Source organism: Drosophila subobscura, chromosome E, assembly GCF_008121235.1.
Source record: "Drosophila subobscura isolate 14011-0131.10 chromosome E, UCBerk_Dsub_1.0, whole genome shotgun sequence".
In the NCBI taxonomy this organism is placed as follows: domain Eukaryota; kingdom Metazoa; phylum Arthropoda; class Insecta; order Diptera; family Drosophilidae; genus Drosophila; species Drosophila subobscura.
The window spans coordinates 16,767,016-16,790,692 of NC_048531.1; the positions used below are offsets into that span (position 1 = coordinate 16,767,016).

Consider the following 23,677-nt stretch of genomic DNA (forward strand, 5'->3'; position numbering starts at 1 on the left):
TGTATCATTTTCACATCGCTACTTTACTGGGCACTGCTCCTCACGGATCTCATTGTGTGATTATTTTTGGATTACTTGCAGATACATTTTTCAAACATGCCGAAATTACGGGGTTCCACACACACTCCACAAACTGTTTTCGTTGCCGACACACAAACCACTGACGGCTGCGGTTTTAGCTCTGGGTTCTGGCTCTGGGTTCTGGCTCTGGCTCTGTGGTCGAGGCAAACTTGACTCGACTGTGAACACCAGTTTGCAACACTTTTCTATTTTCAATTTGCATTCCGTGAAACTTTTGTACGGCAACGCCCAAACAACATTCTGCTGCTGCTGCTCCTCTTCCTCCTGCAGCTGCTGCCTGCTCAGAGCCGTTAAATTTCAAATTTGTTGTGTGATTTATGTGTGGACATCCGAGATAGCAGGATTGCAGATCGCTGTGCATGTTTGGTTTCATTAACGCCCCCACACCACCATCATCAGCATGCAATGTTGTAATTTCCGCCAAATGGAAAGCGATGCAGCATGGAGGGAGGGCACCACCGAAAGAGCATGGAGGAAAGTAACACAAATAGCGAGTGGCCATGGAAATATACTTGTCGTGTAGCCCTGCTGGTTATATGTCCGACTGTCGTTTGCTGTTCCTGCTGTTCCTGCTGCCCAGCTGCCCTTTGCTGTCCTTTCCTGCTGCTGCTGCTGTCTGTCTGTCTGTCTGTCTGTCTATCCGTTGCATTTGGCCAAGTTCATAAAAATGTCATAAAATGCCGGCGGCGGCATTCGTAGAGTTGAACACAGTAACAAGCATCAAGCAATTGTGTTTTGATTTCGTAGTCAGCATTTTGTGTTTCTATTTTTTGCTTTTATTGTATTTTATTTTATTTTATTTTATTCATTCTCTTCATTGTTCAGCAGCTCCTTCTGTTCTGTTTGTCCCCTCGTGTCGGTTGCACTTTTGGGCAACATTTTTTAAAAAGAACAACACAAATGCTTAAATATTCTGCTCCAATCCTTGTGCTTTTGTTGCTTATTTGCATGGCACTTTCCCGTCTACTGTAAGGCCATGTGCATGTTTATCTGTAACTTCGATTCAGTGAATGCCAATTCGCGAGAGTGCATACAGAAGGGAGGAACCCTGCAAAGAGCTGCCACTTCTGTCCGTTTACTGATACTGATACTGATACACAAACCACTTACAGCTCTTCCCTCTTCCCCTTGTGCTCGCTGCCAAGTGACAAGTAAATATGAAATGGATTATTTACAGCTTTATGCAAAACTATTTGCAGCCAGCTCGTGCTGCCATTTTGTCAAACCGATTTGTGACTGTCAATAGCCAGGTACACAAAAAGACATCCATGCTGTGCATCTTGGCACTGATTCAGGTCATATTTCAATCAGCAAATGGCCCAGGGCCCACCTCCAGCCAGTAACATGTGTGAGTGAGGAATTGAAATATTTGAGAACCCAGCAAACAATATCAAACAATACTTTGCATATTCTGTGCTGGCAAACTAATAAAATGCCTGAAATGTAAATAACGCAGAAAACACATTTTGGGGGCAATATGCCATTAAGAGGGCTGCCATCAAACGGCCTAACGGAATTCAATTAGCCAAATAACCAGCCAAATGCCAGCATACACATCGAATTTTATAGCGTAAAAACAAAGCACCCAAAAGAGTGGCCATGGCATCAATAATTCACCTCTCATATGCTGCAGCCCACGGCCCACTCGACCTGTGCCTAGGGTGCGGTCAACGCCGCCACCGATGGACACTTGGAGTCCCACCGCCCACGGTCTGACTAGAGCACGGTGTCCCCCCAGCCCCCTCAGCTAGGGGGGATTATTCTATGCGTAGCTTGAACTTTTCCTGGATAAATGGAGCCGCGACATGCCAGCCCAAAGTTAATTATGAAACATTTTACTGGGCTGTTTTCGCTTACTTAGAAAGTCCGCTTAATGCGTTTATGTGGCATGCAAAACTTAATTACACCTGAAAGGAGAAGCACAAAGATATTGTGTCCATCGCGGACGACACATTCAATTAACATTCTGTCGGTTAATTTCATCGCTTGACGGACTCTCGATCGGACTCGCAGCCACATTCCTTGTGGCGTTCTTCGCTGCTCTTCCTTGAGCTTGCCACCACATGCTGCTACTGCTACTGTGTACACTCTGCTACATGCATGGCATTTGATTGAGCTCGAGGTTCGCCTGCAGCTGTCATGTGAAAGAAAACAATTTGCTGCTAAATTGCTACATGCCGTCGCCTGTCGATTTCCTGTCATCGGGTTTTGCTTTAACCGTTCTCCTTTTGTACGCTCTTTCGCTTCCGTTTCCGTGACTCTTTTTTGTTAGCTCTTTTTACACTTGCACACGTACGTGTGTGCTTTGTGCTTGTGTGTGTGTGGCATGATAATTGCATATTTATATGACACTTCCGTTGCACTTTTCCTCGCATTTAATTGCCTTTGAAAACAATTTCATTTCACTTTCCAATCGCAGGATAATTGAATAGCACTATATTCGATTTGGTTTCTGGTTCATTCATTAAGCGACGGCTTTTTGAATGGTTAATCCAACCGTAACAAAGAGCTGTTCGCACTTAATTAGGCTTCAATTGAAATATTGCCGTAATCCAGTGTCAATTAATTGACATTTCTACCGTCTCTATAATATTACGCTGCATCAGACCAAAGCGAACCAAAGCGAACCCACTGCCTCCTCCTGCCTGTCACAGACACATTTCCATTAAGGTACGCAAACACATAAAGCCAGCAAATAACAATAAAACCCACAAAATTATTGATACGAGCACGGGGCATACAAATTGGCTCGCAAAAGGAGCGACAGGCAGCTTCACGTGTCTCCTAGACCCTTGACTCTGCTCCGGCAGACAGCTGAACTAAGCAAATATGAATGGGGCCGAGCCGGATGCCTCGGGCCAACTAATATTAAAATAAATATACCAAAACTTTTACCCCAGAAAACCTTCGATGCCGAAATACTTTGAGGCAAACTTTATTAGCCAGCCAAATACCTGAGATTTCGCCGCCGTGCAAGAAGTAGGCAAAAAGCCTTCGAGTCGCTGAGCCGCAGACTAAACAAAGGGCATCCTTTGCTTTGCCTCAGAGTAGGGTTTGGGGTCGCCTTACATTAGAGAAATGTAATTGATTTCATGTGTTTGACGGGGCTCGGCCCCTCAGGGCCACCAAGCAGCAGAGCTGCCCAATAATCCCACTCCCATCTAAGGCGCGCAGACAAAAGCAAAAACCCCCGTAGTATAGGCAGAGCAGAGCATAGCGAAGCCAAGAAAAACCCATTCAAATTGCTCGAGCTGATTGCCATGCGAGGGGAATACCAAAATTCAGCCTTTGGGTTTCTCATAGATGTGAGTTCCAACAGCACCAGCAGAGAGACATACTCATATCTTTCTGCTTGTGCTTGAACCCCCTCGTACACATCTTGGCGATAATCAAATTAAAAATGAATTCTCGCACAAATGTCAAAAACTGTCCAAGGAGCTGGTGGGGAACTCACGTGGAATTTTAAAGCTACTGATTACCTGCGGAGCGGAGCGGCTGTCAGCTCTCGGTGTTTCTGTCATGTCAACAAAATTTATCACACACACATCTGTAGGTGACACCATTTGCATGGCTGCTCCACTCCCGCCCTCCACCCAATTTATTCATATTTTCGTGTAGCATTTGTTTGTGCCCATTTCGTAAGCAGCAGGCCCCGGCGCATAATCTGGAAACAGGACATTAGCTGCGCGTCAAGGCTGATGCCCTCTGAGTGCTACATGCCACATACAGAGTGTGGCAGGCAGGCAGGCAGTTGATTGAATGTTATTTGATGTGAATTTTTAGCAAATTTATTTGATTGTTTGTGTGGCTGGCATTTATGCAAATGTCACACACACTCGCACACGGCTGGCTGGCTTGTCGCCGCCTTGTACTTTGCCAGTTGTCAGCAGAAATCTCTTTGAATGGAATGTGAAATGCGAGAGAGAAATTGTAGAAAGAAAATCTGCAAAAATTTACTGTCACTTCCATGCAAACACTGAATGATAATTAAGAGCAGGAAATATATGTATGGGTGGGTGGTGGGTGGTGGTTCTGAGGCAAACCACTCAACATATTTTCTGATGTTTTTACTCATTCATTTCCTTTTGAGAAATAATTGTGTACATGGAAACTCAATTCGCGAATGCTCTTGAAGAGAGGTGGGAGGTGGGAGGCTCGCCCGTGTGCATCCTGCAACTTAATGCCACAGTCCTTGATTTCCTCTGAATGGCCATCGCTTAATGAATGCAAAAGATGCCTCTGTGATCGTGCGCCTTTGTTTATTTTGTTTTCACACAGTCGAGCATTTTATTATACTTATGCGGACTCTACAGTAAGTGACCTTCTGCGTATCCGTATCCAGTCGACAGACACTCTGTGAAATTGTCAATTTTATGCGATTGTAAATCCCATTGATGGAAATCAATTTGCGCCACATTGCAGCGGAAACTGAGAAGAGAGGAGAAGAGAAGCACATAAATTGAAATATTCTGTAGTCGGAATTTCAGCCGCTTTAAAGCCATTCCAGCCCGGACAATATTTCAACGCTGTGGGCCCCACGAAAAACAAACCAACAAAAAGCTGAAGCTGTGGAAAATTCAAATCAGCGAGGAGAAAAAAAGAGAACACAAGGCAACACGAACAAAATGCTCAATCAAATCAAAGTCCCCTCCATACAGAAAATGCAAAATAAGACAATGACAAAGCGGAATCAAATGGGATGAGTTGGGCGTGGATTGTGTCGCGGGTGGGTGGGTCACGGCTCGTGGATGTTCCATAACATGGCGTGTACACAAGAGGAGAGTCCAATAAAAACCCATTGGGGCAAGTGTCACTGACAGACTTCGTTATGCAAAAGATGTACACAAATACAGCTGAGAAGGGAGCTTAGATTGTTGACCAAAATAAGAAAATTCGAATGCTCTTGGGGACTTTCAAAATTGCTATCGAATATTCCACGAATATTGGCATGATAATTAGCAGGATAATAAATATGTAGAAACTTTGAATTTGATAATAGGAATTGTGGTTTAGCGTGTTTTGTTTTTAGAGAATTGTCTAACAAAGGTTTTTCATGCTCTATTTAGACTCTGATCCACTTATGTAGTTAACAAAACAAACAGCTTGACTCTATTGTAATACCCAAACCAGGACGACAGAGAGGACGCACACAGAGAGAGGGAGAGAGGGAGAGAGGGTGCTCGAAGAGAATCACTGTCAGAGCCCCGACGAGAAATGTAATCAAAATAAATTACGAGCGTGTAAGCAGCCTCCGGTGTCTATTAAGCGCAATGAAAAGGGAGAACACCATTTGTTTAACGCAATCTCATTATTAGATGTATACCACACCACACCGCCCCACCTGCCACAGCCTCTGGCCACAACGCTGCTGCTGCTGCTGCTACTGCAAGCCCTCGTTTCACCTTTTGGCCTCGTCGCTGGCAGTGCTGCTGCTCCGGCTGCTGCTGCTGCTGCTGCTGCTGCCAGTGGATAATGCCACTGATTACGCTGATTATAAGTAATTCCGTAAACTCGAACTGCAGGCCATGTCTAAAGTGGCGTTAACGCGTTTGTTGATTAGTTCGCGGCGCTTCGGCTGGGTTATCACAGGGGATGGGCCACAAAAGCAGCCACTGCTGCGGGGAAGGGACATCCCGACAAGCTCATTACGGCGCCAACAATTTGATTAATTACGGATTGGCTGGGTACCCCCAACTTGAACGTTACTTTACATTTTCCCTGGCAAATGGAAGGATTTCTTGCAGTTCTTTTTTTTTTGTACTTTACAGCCGCCAGCGAGGCTGTTTCGTTGCGTGGCATGTACAATTTTATGCAAATTTAATTTACCTCAGGGCAACCATTTTTATGGCCAAATGCCCAGGGGCCACGCCCAGTGCTACCCTAAATCGTGGCAGCGTCGACCCTTTGGGACCTGCTCATTGGTTCTGGCCACTTACAGCTTTTTTCTGGTATTAACATTTCTTTTTGGGCCTGACAGCGACACAATTTTTGGTAAAATTTTAATGAAAACCCAAATTGAAAATGGCCAAATTATGCATGACTCTGCCAAAAAAAAAAAAAAAAAAAAAGCTTATGAATATTGCAAGTGCATGTCATGAAATTCTGGGATAATTATTTGCTGTGACATTAAACCAAGTAAAAAAGTGTATAAAAATATCATTAATTAATGTGCATTAAAAACATAAAAATAGTCAGCATATGAATTCATTTAAAGCGCTTTCTAGCGTAAAATTGTTGCAACGAATCAAAAATAAATGCGGAAAAATCACGAAGTTTGAAACACAATTCTATCAAGTGAAAAGGTGCAAAATATAAATCCCCTTAATCCAACCCACCCATATGCAGCTCATACAAAATGCTAAAGCGTAAAAAAATCCATAATATGTGAGAGAGATAAAACAGAAAAACAACCAAAATGTGTGCCACATATCAGCAGCAGGAGGAGGAACAGAAACAACAGCAGCAGCAGCAGCAATCGAACTGTGAGCAATAAAGGAAGTTGATCAACCGAAATCCATGCATATCAAAATAAATTCAGTGCACAAAATATACTCTAAACAAATATAGAGAAACAGAGGGACAGAGAACGGTATAGAGAGTGAGAGAGAGAGAGAGAGAGAGAGAGAGTGGACAAAAACCAAAAAAGCTAATGCCAACATGAGAGTGGATTGCAGTGGCAAATGGCTCGTAAACACTTCTGTTGTGCTTTTCGTGGTGCTGCTTTTCTCGTGGCATCCACTGCGGGCCGAGAGTGAGGTGATTGGCGACATAGAGGAGCAGCTGGAGGAGGAGCAGCACACTATGCATCCGACACCGAGTAGCAGTAGCAGAGCGCGGCGCCATCAACTGCATCAACATCACTCGTATACGCAACAGCAACAGCATCATCATCATCAGCATCAGCATCATCATCAAAAGTGTCAACACCCGCAACAGCTGAAACGCGGCATCAAACACAATCGGAAACTCAGCAGACAGAGTCACTACAAGACCCTGAAATTAGAGCAGCAACAACAGCAATTGGGCAAACACTGGCAACAGTGGAGGCAGCAGCAGCGGCAGCACCAACGGAATTGGCAGTGGCAGTGGGGCAGCAGCAGCAGCAGCAGCAGCAGTCATCTGCCAGATCCAGCTTATGTGAATGATGAGGCACCATCGTCGTCGGACACGTCACAGTCACAGCCAGAGTCGACACCTCATCCACAGCATCTTGACGACGAACAGCTCTATGATCAATTCGATTTGGAGGAGTACCAGCGCTATGCGAACATTGAAATGGCAGCTCCACGCTCTGGACGCCATCGTGGCCGTCATCTGCCAGTCAAAAGCACCAACAACTTGCTGCTGCCCCTAATGGCGGGAGTGGACGGGAGTGGCAAGTATATGCGCTCCCTGCCAGACTCTGTGAGCTTCATGAACGATCGCCTGCACGCCATCCTGCCGCAGCAGCGCCACTGGCCCGTGAAGCGCGAGGCCCTGATCGAGGGGGATCTCATACTCGGTGGCCTGATGATGGTCCATTCGCGCGAGGACAGCATCACCTGCGGCCCGATCATGCCCCAGGGTGGCATTCAAGCGCTCGAGGCCATGCTCTTTACCATCGACAGCATCAACAAGGCACAGCTGCTGCCGAATATCACATTGGGCGCTCACCTTCTGGATGATTGCGATAAGGACTCGTATGGCCTGGAGATGGCTGTGGATTTTATCAAAGGTAAGCAGCCGCAGCCAGCAGCAGTGGCAAATTGCAACGACCGGCAGGAGGATAAATGCAGAATTCGCTTCACGCAAATTTATATGCAAATTACGCCGTGTCTGTGTGTTTTTGTGTGTGTGTGCGAGTGTGCGCTTTTCCCCATTGTGTGCGGCGCTCTGTCGCTGTGGCTTAAGCGGATTTTATTGTTTGCATTTTTTCCTTATGCTTTAGTAGCAGTTTCAGTTGCAGTTGCAGTTTCAGTTGCAGTTGCACTGCGATTAATGTGGCAAACAAGTACTCTGCAAACTGCTTAACCAAGTGGAATAGTGTATTATGCTGAAAATTTATGCAATTTCAGAGAGAAATATTTTATTCATTCATGGGCTTGGCTTTGTGCGCACCAAATGGAAAAGAGACTCAAATATTTTCCATCTTTCCAACTCTCATCCACTCGTTTCAATATCTATCAATTTCCAACTGTCTTGGCCCATGGCTGAGGCGTTACTTAAGCTAGCGTCAAGGATTTTATTAATTAACTAAATTAATAAATAAATTATGTGGCTTTCGCTTGACGACAAACGAGACGAGGAGGGTAGGCGGCGCTAGCTAACTAAATATGCATAATTCCCCCAGAGACAAAACGGCGCTCGGTTTATTGGGTTTTGTGCCACAAAAGCAGTGTGAGAGAGGAGACAGAGAGAGTTAGAGCTAGAGAGAGAGAGAGTGAGCAAGATGGATGAACAGAATGTGTATTCAAGTGCGTCAGAGAGTAACGTGGGAAGAGTGTGTATAAAGTGCCGCTTATTACTTTTATCGGTCCAACCAAAGAGGCGCGAGGCAACATAAACACACACACACACACACACACACACAGAGCACACCCACACACGCACACTCAACGATCCATAATCAATTGAGCACAGAAGAGAAGCGGCCGCATCCTTGTCAGCCTTGTCAGCGTCCTGGAACACTTTCTAATCTCCATAATTTCATTATTTATTTGCGCGGCAAGGATTTATTTGAGCGACGTGCCACACTGCTGCTGCTCAGCTCTCTCTCTTTCTCTCTCCACCTCTCTCTGTCTATGGCCGTTTTGTCTGCCGTTGTGTGTGACGTATGAAAAATATAATTTTCCAAGTCACTGAATTATATTGACAGGATTAGGCAGCCCGTAAACTATAAGAGCATCTCTTTCTCTCACTCACTCTCTCACTCTCTCTCTCTGCTACTCGTTTGTGTCTGTCCGTGTACCCCCACCCACATTGTTCTGGCCCGCATCCCACACCCGCTCACGAGTATTCTGGTTAATAATAATCAAGCCAGTCATCGAGTTAATTAATTTGTATTTAAGAGCTGACGCCAGCAGACGTTACTTCTCGCACTTGAGGGCGTTCCATTGCCATTTCCCCCTAAAGTGTGGCAAAAAAAGCAATGCAAAGGGTTTAGAGTCCTGCTAAATGTACTATTTATATTGGATTTCTGCACTAGCTGTTACCCAATTAGCGTGTCCTTCAACTAAATGCATCAATCGTTTCATTACGCTGCAATTGACAGATACACAGTGCCCGCAAAAGCGTTACAAATTGTGTTTCAAAAACATGTGGCCTGGCCACCATTGTTTCCAGCATTCACAACAGGATTTATTATGCAGAACCAGGCTAATGTTTGTCGCCCGCGGATATCCATGAATGGCCATGCCAACTGTGCAAACAGCAAAACCAACAAAAGCACTAAATCACTAAAGCGAATGGCACAGTTGAAGTGGCATTAGTTAGGCATGCAAATGCAGTAGTTTCAGTATATGCACAGCTAACCACTAGACACAGATATGGCACAATGCACTAACTGTAAACAACAACAAAATGATAAAATAACCACCCAAAACGATGCACTTAAAGTATATTTTACGTGTTTTACTGGCCATGTCAGAGTGGAATTGCATTAAAACTGAAAGCTGGCACAATGCCATCCACCCCACAGTGACCGTACAACTTTGCCATTTCGAAAATGCAGCTGGTAATGAAGAGAGTATTAATAAACGAGGATTGGCTTTGGTCACCGAGAACTTATTTCCCTTTGACGAACTTTCCACCGCAAAGTTAACCTGTACTTATTCTCCCCTACCCACCTCCGTTCTGCTCTTTATCCTTGCAGGCTCCATCAGCAACATTGATGACGCCGAATATCATTGCAACAAGACGCAAGTACGAAAGGTCATCTCTGGGGTGGTGGGTGCCGCCTCATCGGTAACCTCCATACAAGTGGCCAATTTATTGCGCTTATTCCGCATACCCCAGGTAAGTGTCCTGCTCGACGTCGATGTGTGTGTGTGTGTCAGCCCCAAATGTGTGTGTGGACAATCCCAAAGGGAGAGACCATGCAATAAGCGACCAGAAAGTTCAGTGGGGCAACAATTTTTCCTACCAATTGCAATTTTGCGCATTTGTGCTCACAGCTGTGTGGCAACTCTTTACCCGACCGACAAAGTTCACCCCCTGTATTATTGTTTGTAATTAAAATTGGCCAGTCAGTAGGGGGCAGTGCTCAGGACTTTTAAGTGCCTTTACGTGCTACTTAATTAGAGGAAAGCAAAAAGGGGGCAACAAATCACACAAAACTGCACCCATTGCAGACCTTGTTTCTCCATCTATGTGTGTGGAATCACGTCTCTGCTCACGAGAGATTAAGTAGCAGCTATTGGTACTACGGTTGGGACTTCTCCGTACGTGAGTCGAGCACCAAAAGTCGATATGCGACAATAACTAAGTAACTGGAGTCCATGCCAGCATCCATCCGACTGGGTATGTCATGGCCTTCCCCCTAGAAAGTGCCCCATAAAACGCACAAGCAACGAGCAAAAGGAAAAAAAAAACAGCCATGCTAAGAAAGGACAGTCGGAAGTAAGAAACAATATTCTGCAGACCCAGGAAGGTCTCTGTCCATACTCAAAACGAGAGCTCGTAAATCAGAAATAAGCATTTGATTGCATTTCTTTTGCTCTGCCTCCACCCAGGTTGCTCGTACAAAACATTTGTCTATGGCTTTTCCTTCCAGAGCTCTGCTGTTGATATTGCGGTCATATTTCGGGTTTCCTTGAAAGTTATCTCTCAGCTGAAAGCTGGCCAACAGTGCAGATAATAAATATTTCGTTTTTATTCCAATTAAATGCAAATTGAGCGAAATGCGCAACCTCTCAGGACCCTCTAATTGCACTCAATTCCCGTCGTGCAAAATGCTGAGCAGTTGCAGTTGCAAGATGAGCATTATGATTCATCAATGAAGAAGCTCCTACCGTCAGACGACAGTTAATGTCTCTTGTAGAAATTAATTACTTGTACAAGTGGCGCCTGCCCTTTTACCCGACGTAGGAACGTGGCTCGAGCAAGCACTTGGTTGGCTTGAATAGTAATGACACTTAATTGCAAATGAAGAAGTTAAACACTTCCAGCAGACTTGGCACACTTTCGAGCCACATTATTAGTTCTAAAAGGTTACTTTCTGCTGCATTTCCCCCGTTCCTACAGCGAGCTTGTAGTTCCAATTGGGTTTGTCTTGGCTTCTAAAGGGACAGCACTGACTGGCGTTGACTTTTGTTGACTTTGTAGATGCTTTACCCAACTAAAGAGACGCACCTTTAAAGCACGAAAAAGGGACCATTGACTCTATTGTGTAGAGAGAGAAACCGAAGAACAGTCAAAGGGATAAGTATGTGATATGCATCAAAGGGAATTTTTGCACAGCAAACAACACAGGGAGAGCGACTGGGAGGCGCCCGCCTTCTACTCGAGTGTGCCCATGGCACTTTGTCAACATAATATTTGCTGCGCGGTTTTTTAATGAAAACATTTTCACATCACAACATAACCTTTCGCAGGTCTCCTACTTCTCGACCAGTCCCGAGCTGAGCAACAAGCAGCGCTTCGAGTATTTCTCGCGCACCATACCCTCGGATCACTACCAGGTGAAGGCCATGGTAGAGATTGTGATGCGGATGGGCTGGAGCTACGTTTCGATTATCTACGAGGAGAGTAATTACGGCATCAAGGTGGGTACACTTGTGCTTCATTGGTCAAATATGTAATATTGTGGCACTTGCCGGCACCAGGGAAAAGTGTTTGTTTTCAACCACTCTACTCTCTCTCTCTGTGTGTGGCCGTGTGGGCCTTGTGTTTTTACAATCTGCTTATGCTGATGTTCCCCGTTTCCATCTGCAGGCATTCGAGGAGCTGGAGGAGCTACTGGCACGCCATAACATTTGTATTGCCATCAAGGAGAAGCTGGTAAAGGACTCTGGAGTGGCCGAGGATATTGCATACGATAATATCGTGCAAAAGCTGTTGACCAAGCCGCGGGCCCGAGGTAAGTGCCGTGCAAAGAGTGGGAGTGCCCTTACATAAGCTGGGACGAGGGAGCTTGCTACAATATGAAGCTGTAAAGCCAACAAGCGAAATGCGAAATGCAATTTTCAATGAAAATGTCAACGAAAGGCAACACGCCCAGTACCAGTCCCAGTCCCAGTCCCAGTCCCTGTAATGCAAAAAATAGAAAAACAACAGGAAAAACATTTTCCAACGCCTGCCAAATGAATGCAACGCGTAGGGCGTGAACTGTGACATTTTGGGGGGCTGGTGGAGTGGCACGGAAATTGCAAAAATTAAACGAAAATATTTAAAACATTTCTCTCTAGCTTTCTGTCCTCATTCCGGCTTTTCCTCCCTGCGGGAAATTAAAATGTTTAGCCTTTCTCTCCGGAGCGGCAAAGGGGGAAATGGAACAAACGAAATGAACAAAGCAGATTAAACTAAATTTTCGGCAAACCAATTTCAGAGTCGTCAATTGGGCGATTTACAATAGAGATAGTGGCCGGCGTTGACAATCCAATATTCTGCCAAAATACTAGAATAATGGAATTGTTATTCAAATATTTTGACCTGCTTTAAAGCGTTCAACAAGTCCAGCTCACAACGGTGGTGGGGCAGCACAGTTTCAAATCAATCTGAACAATTCATTAATCGAAATTCAAATAAAACTGAACACCAGTGGCATACCACACCAATCTGTGTCAATCCGACGACCCGTGGCACCGAGCAGAAGTGCACAAAAAAATAAATGTCAATCAATTTAACTTTCGACTGCGCCCCAACACAAAAGCACATTTCAAAATATTAATCAAAGTGCCACTTACAGGCACAACAATTTATTAAAAAAGCGGTGAGACGCTTTCTAGAAGCGTCAAGGGTATAAAAAACGGAAAGGCTTTCTCTTACCTTTTCGGCAATAATATTATGCCATAACGTTTTTGCTAGCAGCATTTGCTACTCCTCTCCCTACGTCGGAGGGATAAACGGAACCGTGAGACTACATACATACGTAAACGCGCCACGATTTTAAAAAGAACGATTTACTTGTTTTTTTTGTTTTTGGCACTCGCTTTAAATTAGACTCACTTTTGCCGAACCCGCCTGGCACCCCTTGCCGTCATAATGACCATCTTACACTTTCACTAACACTTGCACATATCACTGAGTGAGATTTCTTTCTTCCTCTCGTTCTTTAGTCTTGCGGGACATTCAACTGTTTTTAATGTGAACTCACTCCAACACTTCACTCACTTTTGCCGAACCGCCAGGCACTCCTTGCCGTCATAATGACCATCGTACACTTTCACTTTCACTCACTTTTGCCGAACCGCCAGGCACCCCTTGCCGTCATAATGACCATCTTACACTTTCACTAACACTTGCACATATCACTGAGTGAGATTTCTTTCTTCCTCTGGTTCTTTAGTCTTGCGGGACATTCAACTGTTTTTTATGTGAACTCACTCCAACACTTCACTCACTTTTGCCGAACCCGCCTGGCACCCCTTGCCATCATACTGACCATCTTACACTTGCACTAACACTTGCACTTTTCACTGAGTGAGATTTCTTTTCCGCTCTTTCTTTACTTTTGCGGGACATTCAACTGTTTTTACTTTGAACTCACTCTTACACTTCACTCACTTTACACGCACATTCGCAGCCACAAAAAAAACCACTCAGAGTGGCGATCAATGCGCTCAATATTTGCGCTGACTTTACACTCTCATCTCGTGCTCTTTACCTGCACTAGAGCTCACTCTCACTTACACAGAAAACAAAAAAAACAACTCAAGCCAACGTGCACATCACACCATAGTGCCGCTATTTTGCCTCGCCTTCTTTCCTCTCAGATTCCAATAGCTGGAAACGAGCATAAGCAGCGCTTAAACTGAGACGCCATTGCCATTTGCTGGCCTATTTTTACGTAGAAAAAAACATTGAAACTATTGTTTTCACAATCGTGAGATCTTTTTCACTTGTGGGAGCTATCCGCCAACATAGGTTTGCACTTTACGGGATTTTTCCAGAACTTTTCTTCACTTTTCCCGCTTTTTAAAATAATTTTTTACTACTTTACTGTTTGGTTTTTCGTCACTGCAATACTTCACTGCGCGAACATTTTCCGGGAGGCTTTTCCATTAATTTCCCGATTTTTGCGACCCGACATGCGGAGCTGACTTAAAACCGCGCGCTTTGTTCATCCGAAAAATTAAAAGTGAGAGCGGCGCAGATTTGGTTGCGTAGGTGGCGTGGTTTCTAGAACATTCCATGCTCTCTTTCTTATGCTCTCTCTTGAATTTTGTCTTCTCCCTCTCCTACTCCAAGAGAGTGTGCGTTTGACGAGTGACCATTTGCTAATGCAACGGTGAATGTTGATTTGTGCAAGGGGTGAGGAAGCTGTGCAGTAGAGCGGAAGCATGGAATGTTCGAGAAACCAAGCGTTCTACAAATTCAATTGCCGAAAAATTTAAAGAAAAAGCGGCGTAATATTTAAAGTGTGAGAAGGCTTAGTTTCTAGAACATTCCTTTCTCTCCTTTAGAGGAAGTCTTCATTTTACTTTGACTTTTTTGTTGTTCCATTAACAACTCAAAGAGAGCGAACGTTCGAGCGTTTGATGAGTGAGTGACACCTTGTTATTGCATCGGTGACTGATGGTGAATGGGAGCGGGGAGGGAAAGCAGGGCAAAAACGAATGTTCTTCTTCTGTGTGAGGGAAGGGACAGAAAATGTAGCAACGGACAAACGGTAAGAGAGGGAAGACAGTAGAAACCAGTGCAGATATTTTACTCTCTCACTACATATTCATTATTCATACATACATATGTATGTATGGACATACATATGTACATGCATATGTACGTACAGGGGTATTTGGTCTGGGAATCTACATACTTCTCTGCTCGGCTGTTTGAAATGTTTTCTTATCTTGTAAGTTGGCCACAAATAACTCTTCAAGTACCGAGTTTAATAAATGTCAATCAATATCACTTTGGACTGCGTCCCAACTCAAAATCAAATTGCAAAATATTAATCAAATGCCACTTACAGGCAAACAAAAATATATTAAAAATAATTACCATCTAAACTTTTTATGCATGTCATTAATCAGGTGAACAGAGAGACACCGAGAGAGAGAGAGAGAGAGAGGGGGAGAGGAGTGCCAATAAAAAGCACCAGTGGCAGTGGCCCGGCGCCAATAACAATTGACTTTTGTCTGGGGGGCCAGGAATATTTGATTTGCATAAATGTGCCATCAGGAGTCGTAAAGCACACACACACACACACCAACACAACCAAAAAGGGTTCTTCAGCAATCATTATTTATTGTGACTTGTGATTTGACGCCGTTTACTGGCTGCTGCCTCGCTAAAAATCCTTTTTCTTCGCAATGTTCCCCCCTAACGATTAATCAATTTGACAAAGTATTTTTGCCCCGACATTTCAGTTCTTTAATTTTGCATGTGGCGGGGTACGTTCTGGTTTAGGGTCTCGCTGAAAAATGGAGCGCTCCAAAACCGTCAGGGGCAAAGTTTACCCTTGTAAAGAATCCCCCCCACACACACACACACACACATGTCTGAGTGTGGCTAAGGTGGTGCCGGGGTTCTAACATGTTTTTGCTTTTTATCGCACTTTTGGCAAGTTTTATGCTGCTTTCTTGCTGTTAAATTTATGGAAATTCTCTCACACTTTGATCACAATTTGATCACAAATTTGTTGGTGAAAAATTCGAAAAGTTTTCATATAAATTTGTGGCAATATTGAAGAGGAGAGGAGGAGTTTGCAAAATCAAATTTAGATGTCTTCTGCAGAAATAAAAGCATTGTAATTAGTCCGAGATACTTCACTTTGCTTTATCAAAGAAAGGACAAGTTTTTCCTTAGCTTCGAGCGGCTCTCATGTGGCTGCTGCTTCAACAGCAGCGGTCAATCGATAATGGGGCATGTTGGAGTGGCAAGAGCATAGCGCAGCTGCCTGCCTGCCTGACTGTTGGCTGTGGCCTGATAGTAAGTGACAACTGCCACTCATAATGCTACCAGTCAGCCAGAAAAAGGGGCCATGAATCGAGTGGACAGCAGCCCGATACCATAACAATGGAATGCTCCAATATCGAGTGTCCAGCATCGAGTATGACTGGCGCTGCTCTGATTTTACACAACGCCCAGAGGAGGGAGGCAAGAGCTGCCTTCTGAGCGTGTTCAATACCAAATTCCGACAATTTTAAAGACAGAAAATGCGATGATATTACTGCGGTTGACAGTGGCTCAACTATTTTAAGATATTTACAGTGCAAGGCTGATGCTTGACCCCCATTCGTATTTATTGCAATTAAAATTAATTTAATTCCCATCTCTCCTTTCGTGCTGTGGACAGGTGCCATCATCTTTGGCTCCGACCAGGAAGTGAGGCAGGTCATGCGGGCTGTGCGGCGTGCCAATGCCACGGGCTCCTTCTCCTGGATAGGCTCCGATGGCTGGAGCGCTCGAAATCTCGTGTCGGATGACTACGAGCCAGAGGCAAGTAAACTAAACTATTATTATTCCATCAGCGCCAGTCCGAATGACTGAGCGAGTGCTGCCAGTTGGAAATTATGAGGCCTAAATGGGCGTAACGGTGACGGATTTTGATAAATGATTCCGCCGCCGCCGCCGCCGCCGCCGCAGCATGATGAAGAGACAAACAAAGGGCGTGCTGGAAAGTGTACAAATGATGGTCCGAGAGAACAATGGAAAACAATACGTTCTATTGCGTTTTCCTCCTATGATAAATTGTCGCTTAATTGTAATTAATTGTCCGGCTGTGTGTGTGTGGGCTAATTAATTTGTGACACGTTGCAATCTAGCGTTGAGTGCGTGTTCTAGCAATTTAATATATTAATTATTTGTATTTAACTCGGTTCAGGTGGAGGGCACGCTCTCCGTGCAGCCACAGGCGAATCCTGTGCGCGGTTTCGAGGAGTACTTCCTCAACTTAACCGTCGAGAATAACCAACGTAATCCGTGGTTTGTGGGTAAGTCCCTTGTCAGTGCCGAGCCCCACGCACAAATGCGATTATGGTCGTTATTTGTACCCCTTAGAATTCTGGGAGGATCATTTCCAGTGCCGCTACCCGGGCAGCACCAGCACACCCTACAACAACTACACCAAGCAGTGCACCACCAAGGAGCGACTGTCGCGGCAGAACACTGACTTTGAGGATCAACTGCAGTTCGTTAGCGATGCGGTTATGGCATTCGCCTATGCCCTTCGGTAAGTGCGGAGCCCAGAAATGGCAGAAGCGACACTAAAGTTTCCATCTGCCCCTTGGCACAGGGACATGCACCACGACCTGTGCGGCGGACGACCTTCACTGTGCGATGCCATGAAGCCGACCAAAGGCGCCGACCTGCTTAAATATTTGCGCAAAGTTCAGTTTAAAGGTAAGCCAAGCGGCCATCCGGCCAACGATTAAATGTTGTCTTTGACATTCAACTGGGTGTGCGTAGAAGCAGCGTCTAAATGTAATCAACAAGACTGTCGTCGAGTCTCAAGTGTTGCGCATATAAATTTAAGTGGAAACATCCCGCTGGCATTTTCGCTGTGGCTGTGGTTGGACGATGGCTGAGCCTTCGCTGTGTCCCACACTGCGTCTACGCATTGGCCATGCTTTCGAGTGGAAAATTGACTTGCTTGTCATCGTCATTGAACTCAATTTGAAATTCAATAAATTATACAGACCAAGCCAAGAGAATGGCAAGAGAATGGGTTGTAATGGAAGCCAGGAGCGGGGTAAGCTGCAGCTTCTCTCCGACACAGATAGTCAATTTTCTGATAGACCATCAGCATCGACCAGTCAAAGTCGCTTTCTTGCGGCACCAGCAAAACCATTAAACACTTTTCGCTCTTCCTTTACAGGCCTTAGCGGCGACCATTTTCGCTTCGATGTGAACGGCGATGGACCGGCACGGTACAACATCATTCACTTTAAGCAGTCACAGATCGGACAGTACCATTGGGTGAAGGTTGGCGAGTACTACGAGGGCGAACTGCGTTTGAATATGTCGGGTGAGTGCGGATTCTCGCTCCCAGAGCTGTGCAATTTCTATTTAAATATTTGATTTTCCCCTGCCCCTGCCCCTACACAGAGGTGAAGTTTAAGCGTCTGAGTCCGAAGCCACCCGAGTCCGTTTGCAGTCTACCCTGCGATGTGGGGCAGGCCAAGAAGTATGTCGAGGGCGAGAGCTGCTGCTGGCACTGTTTCAATTGTACAACTTATCAAGTAAGTGCAGAATATTCACTCCAGCTGTTGCTGTTACTGCTGCTGCTGCTGTCTAATTTATTTGCCGGAGCTTTCTCCCAATTGAAACGGCACAGCGACTGCAGCACACAGATAAACGGGCGCAGTGCGCGGAGATTGTGTAGGAAAATAGTAGACACCGAGAGGCAGGACTAACATAGTTCAGCCTCTTGGTTTTGGTGTCGGTGTCGGTGTCGATGCTGCTACGCAACAGAAGTTCGCATTTCCATTTTCCATTTCCCATTGAATTGTATGCCGCTTCCTCTTTGTGTGTTTTGTGTGTGTAGATACGGCACCCTGATGACGAGACCCACTGCCAGCTGTGCAAATGGGGCACACTGCCCGATGCCCACAAGCAGTACTGCCGTGCCATACCGGAGGTTTACCTGCGTCCAGAGTCCGCCTGGGCCATCGGCGCCATGGCATTCAGCTCGACGGGCATCCTGATAACGCTCTTTGTAATGGGCGTATTTGTCAGGTGAGTAAAGTTCTCAACTAAATGCCAATTTTCCAATATGTCAATTGGGGTGTTGCGAAAACTTTGCATCGCTTCTCCCTTGGCAATTAAAAAGTTTTCCATATTACTTTCGAGAACTATGTAAGAGTGTGTGCAAATGCCACAGAAAACTAAAAACAAAGACACATAAAAATCATTTACTAATTGGAGCTAAGCCAGGCCAAGGTGAATTTACTTGTAAGGTGGCGTCTTCGCCAACACAAAGTGCCATCTCTGTCTAGCGCTTGCCTCTCTGAGAGCGGAGAGAGCGTGGGGAATAAGTGCTTGATGCTCACCACAGCGGAGAACGTTACCTTATTGTAAATCCACCTTGCGACTGGAACACACACATGGCCGAAAGTTGTTAATTCTTTCTCTCTCTCTCTTCTCCTTCTAAACAGGCACAATGACACGCCCATCGTGCGTGCATCGGGACGGGAGCTGAGTTACATTCTGCTGGCTGGTATATTCATGTGTTACGGTGTCACATTTGCCCTGGTCCTAAAGCCCACCAACATTGTGTGCGCCATTCAACGGTAATTTGGAGGGAGGGGTTGGCATGTGGAGTTGAAGATGTTCACAGCTTTCTATGTGTAATTGCAGTTTCGGCGTTGGCTTCTGCTTTACCGTTGTCTATGCTGCACTGCTGACCAAAACGAATCGCATTGCACGCATCTTCAAAGCGGGCAAACAGTCGGCGAAGCGACCCTCGTTCATTAGCCCAAAATCCCAGCTGGTGATTTGCATGTTCCTTGTCACGGTCCAGGTGAGTGGCGGCGCAGAGCTCTCAATTACAGTTGGCATGGCATTTCCCTTACACTCTCCCTTTCGTTCTCTCCCTCCCTCTCTGTCTGTCTGTCTGTCTGTCTGTCTGTATTCGCAGATACTCATCAATGGCGTTTGGATGGTAATTGCACCATCACATGCCATGCATCATTATCCGACACGCGAGGATAATATGCTCGTTTGCGATTCCTATATAGATGCCTCCTACATGATTGCGTTCTTCTATCCAATCGTTTTGATTGTCGTTTGCACAGTCTACGCGGTGCTCACGCGCAAGATACCCGAAGCATTCAATGAATCGAAGCATATTGGTGAGTGTGTTACCATTTGATTGTGGAACAACTTTTGACTACAATCAAAAATCTGATTACAGGCTTCACCATGTACACGACCTGCGTGATTTGGCTGGCATTTGTGCCACTGTACTTTGGCACTGCCAATCATGTGCCGTTGCGCATCACCAGCATGTCGGTGACCATCAGCCTATCCGCGAGTGTGACCATCGCATGTCTCTTCTCGCCCAAGGTAAGTAATTGGTGGGTAGGGGGAGAGGGGACTGCATAATTGCTTCAGTCATAATTATTGGCAATTTTTCTGTTGTATTTCGTTGAACGTTTTCCCAGTCGTTTGCGCCTTAATTTTTACATTTCAATTCGATTTAATTTGTGGGCCCGAGTCTCCAGCGGGTCCAGTTCTGAGAGAGAGAGAGAGGTGGGAAAGGAGCTAAAGGATAAAGCGATTCATTAAAATGACAGCGCAAGCAGACGCTGATAAGCAGACGCCAAGTGGCGCTTAATTTTTGCAAAAAGGATTCGTTATGTGCCCTCCTCTGGGGAGTCGTCCGTTCAGTTATTATTATTTTTTTTATTTTTAATCATCGCTTCTGCTGCTCCTCGCACACTTTATGTTCAAAGTGAAGATGTATGGCCGGGACTTTCAGCTGCACTACTCCCTGTTGCATGCCACAATGTGTATATGCAACAATTAAGCTTCATTATGGTCCCTTTGGGCACAGCCAATCCAAATATCGACAGCATTTGCTGACTTTGCTTGGTGAAAACGCAAATTTCCCTGCACAAGGTTGGTGGCAAATTGGCTTTGAGCAGAGGGGCCAGCCAGCTATGTAGGTTTTGCGGCAAAACAATTTGCTTGCTCAATTAAATTAAACAGAAGGGCAGCACACAGAATGAAGCTGCTTCTGCTGCTGCTGCTGGGGCAACACAAAAGTTTTTGCAGTAAGAAAAGTAGGAAAATCGCTGGCTACACATGCAGTTCCAGAGGCGTCTTAAATAGCCACATTTTGCGGTATGTAGAGCTATGCTTCTTGGACTCTTGATGGGGAAAAACGAGGCTATAAATACTCAACACGGGGGCTATTATTAAATGTCAGGGAATAAAGTAGCTTGCTGGCTCCTAAGCGGAACCACAGGCAAAGACAGAGGCAACGCTTGACCCAGCGGCAAAGCCAGAAGCAAAGCCACAACCAACTTTCCTATCAGATGTCACCCAATGCACATAGCACACACACACACACACACACACAAACATAGACCGGGAGGGGTCGTACACCTTGGGCCATAAAAATGCAATTTACAATTGGTGGGGCAAGCGTGGCGTAGAGGAGCAGAAGCGACAGTAAATGCCGCATGCCACAGAAGCACAAAAACCGGTCGGTAGGGGAGCGGAGCGGATCCCTGAACTACACTCACAGCATAAAGGTGCCACCAGCCACGCCTTCCGCAAGGAACACACACACAAACACACAGGGCGAGAGCAGGGGAGCAGCCAACATGGGCAACATTTTCAACTTCCGACTGCCATTCCCCACATTTTACGCTGACTTATCCACCCCACCCTGCGTATGTATTTCCCCTTATTTGTTTGCTTTCAAATAAGGGCACAAAGCGGGTCACAAGGGAGAAAGGGGAGGGAGCAATACAATAAGAAAAGGGAAAGCAAATGGCATCCAAACAATGTCAAAGTACGGGGCTCCGGAAATGACCGAGCAATACGTAAAAGTACGGCAACGTAAGCTGCGAAACGTTACGTAAGGGAGTGGGATTGAGGGAACAGGGCTAATGACTCAAGAACTTAGGGCTGGTGGGCGTAGATAGTGGGCGTGGCTGGTCACGCAGTTCCCCCCCATAAGCTAAAGCTTCTTGACATATGATTTTCCCCCACATCTAATTGGCAGCTGTACATCATACTCATACGTCCGGAGCGTAATGTGCGACAGAGCATGATGCCACCGCGTCATGGCAATATGCACCGCACCGCCGGCACAGGACCGTCGTCGATGATGGCAGCGGCAGTAGTGGGCGCCGCCACCTGCGCACAGGAGGAGAAGATACAGCGGCACATAACGCCCACCAATACAGGTGAGCATTTGGTCTACAGCATTTGTGGGTGTGTTTGCCTAGCCCTGTGTGTCCCTGCAGAGCCCTCGCTGAAGACGAAAAAGTTATGCGAAATGGCCACACAGACCATTTCCAGCATTTTCACATCGCTGGACATTAATGCATACAATCAGATACCCTATGCCGATCAGTTTGTGGCAAACAATACGGCCACAGAGACGAGCACAACGCCGACAGCCACTCAGGAAGACAATGAGAAGGAGCAGGTGGTGTCCAACAACAACAAAATCAATCAGCTGCAGCACGGACAGCAGCCAACGGCGGCCGCAGCCGTTGCCATTGTTGTCTCAACGGCTGTCAATTGTATTGGCAGTCCCCCGACAACAACAACAACAGCAGCGGCAGCAGCAACGGTCGCTGGAGCTGGAGTTGTGGGCACAACAACAGCAGCCGCAATGACTGCAATAGCTGCCACAGTCACTACAATTGCAACAGCGCAGAGCAGCACAGATGCCAAAGAAGCCGCCACAGAGACCACCGCCAATTTGATGAATGCAAACAATGGCAGTCATCGCGGACCCGTGCTGCAGACAAACTTATAGCTAAACGCACAGGAATTGCAGCAGCAGTTGCTCAAGGAGCAGAAGCGACAGCAACAGCTCCAGCTTCAGCTGGAGGCAGGGCAGCAGGAGGACAAACAGCAGACGGCCACAACGACGCAGGGTTCCGGCAGCGATGGCGGCAGCACAGGCAGTGGAACTGCCAGCAGGAAACGGGCAGCCATACCCGTTTAAGTTGCACCTTAAAAAGAAACCAAAATGGTTACAAGTAAGTGCAGGAAAATGTGAATGAAATGCAAAGTAAATTCCAGACAGGTACAGGGAGCTAGCACTGGGGTATGCCTGCTCATGTTACTGCCAAAGGAAATACAATACGAAAGGATATCGCATAACTTCAACAGCAAAATGAGCGGGCAGTGCCCCAGGGAACTGAGTTACGTACGAAGGATATGCGCTACCCCCCACACAACCGTATTGAGACGGTTTCCAAATAAATTCAAACGATTTGTCAAACAATTTGTCAGCCATTTAGCGTAATATTAATGAAATATTAAGTGTTAATCTTTAAGCTGTCCCTCTACTATCTTCAATAATTGTTTCTACCCAAAACGAGAAGGAAACAGCAGACAAAGGCAAAGGCAAAACCAAAATGAATGAAAAATGTGATATAATTTGAAAAATGTGTTTTCTATAACTAACGTTTAACTACCATTTAAAGTAAACTATCTGAATGTAAGTTTAAAGAATAAGCTGAAGCGCTGAAAGGGTGCACAGATTATGTTCCCAAGGGGCTGCTGGTACAACCCCTTGCGAATGTAGCGGCAGTTATGGCATGGAGTCAAATGGAGCAATTGAAATTGCATTTATTGTGTTGTCTTGAGCCCCCGGCAACATAATAGATTTAATTGTTGTAAATACCAAAGAAAATATTGTTCAAATCTCTAGCTTTTAGTACTTTGATCCATCTAGGTGTGTGCATAATAAATATTTAATGTTGATTGTGCTGTTTAACCAATTTGAATGTGTTTTTTGAAAAGTGTTGATACGAAATAAAGATAT

The 23,677-nt window shown here is 45.6% G+C and overlaps 1 protein-coding gene across 2 annotated transcripts in view; it reads left to right on the top strand.

Moving 5' to 3' along the window:
* The window catches only part of LOC117890547 (metabotropic glutamate receptor 2), a 45,446-nt gene extending 21,778 nt beyond the window's left edge, over positions 1–23,668 (top strand). The window contains exons 1-17 of one of the 2 annotated variants that reach the window (XM_034795471.1): positions 6,679–7,795; positions 9,932–10,074; positions 11,652–11,822; positions 11,992–12,136; positions 16,517–16,659; positions 17,045–17,153; positions 17,221–17,392; positions 17,456–17,562; positions 18,038–18,187; positions 18,268–18,401; positions 18,707–18,897; positions 19,317–19,451; positions 19,519–19,681; positions 19,799–20,012; positions 20,075–20,226; positions 21,896–22,079; positions 22,140–23,668. In XM_034795471.1, the coding sequence (XP_034651362.1) occupies positions 6,739–7,795; positions 9,932–10,074; positions 11,652–11,822; positions 11,992–12,136; positions 16,517–16,659; positions 17,045–17,153; positions 17,221–17,392; positions 17,456–17,562; positions 18,038–18,187; positions 18,268–18,401; positions 18,707–18,897; positions 19,317–19,451; positions 19,519–19,681; positions 19,799–20,012; positions 20,075–20,226; positions 21,896–22,079; positions 22,140–22,660 (3,891 nt within the window). In that variant the 5' untranslated portion in view covers positions 6,679–6,738 and the 3' untranslated portion in view covers positions 22,661–23,668. Of the gene's footprint in view, positions 1–6,678; positions 7,796–9,931; positions 10,075–11,651; positions 11,823–11,991; positions 12,137–16,516; positions 16,660–17,044; positions 17,154–17,220; positions 17,393–17,455; positions 17,563–18,037; positions 18,188–18,267; positions 18,402–18,706; positions 18,898–19,316; positions 19,452–19,518; positions 19,682–19,798; positions 20,013–20,074; positions 20,227–21,895; positions 22,080–22,139 lie in introns of those variants that run through there. The other variant, XM_034795473.1, reaches the window with a different exon arrangement.
* The last annotated feature ends 9 nt before the right edge of the window (positions 23,669–23,677 follow it).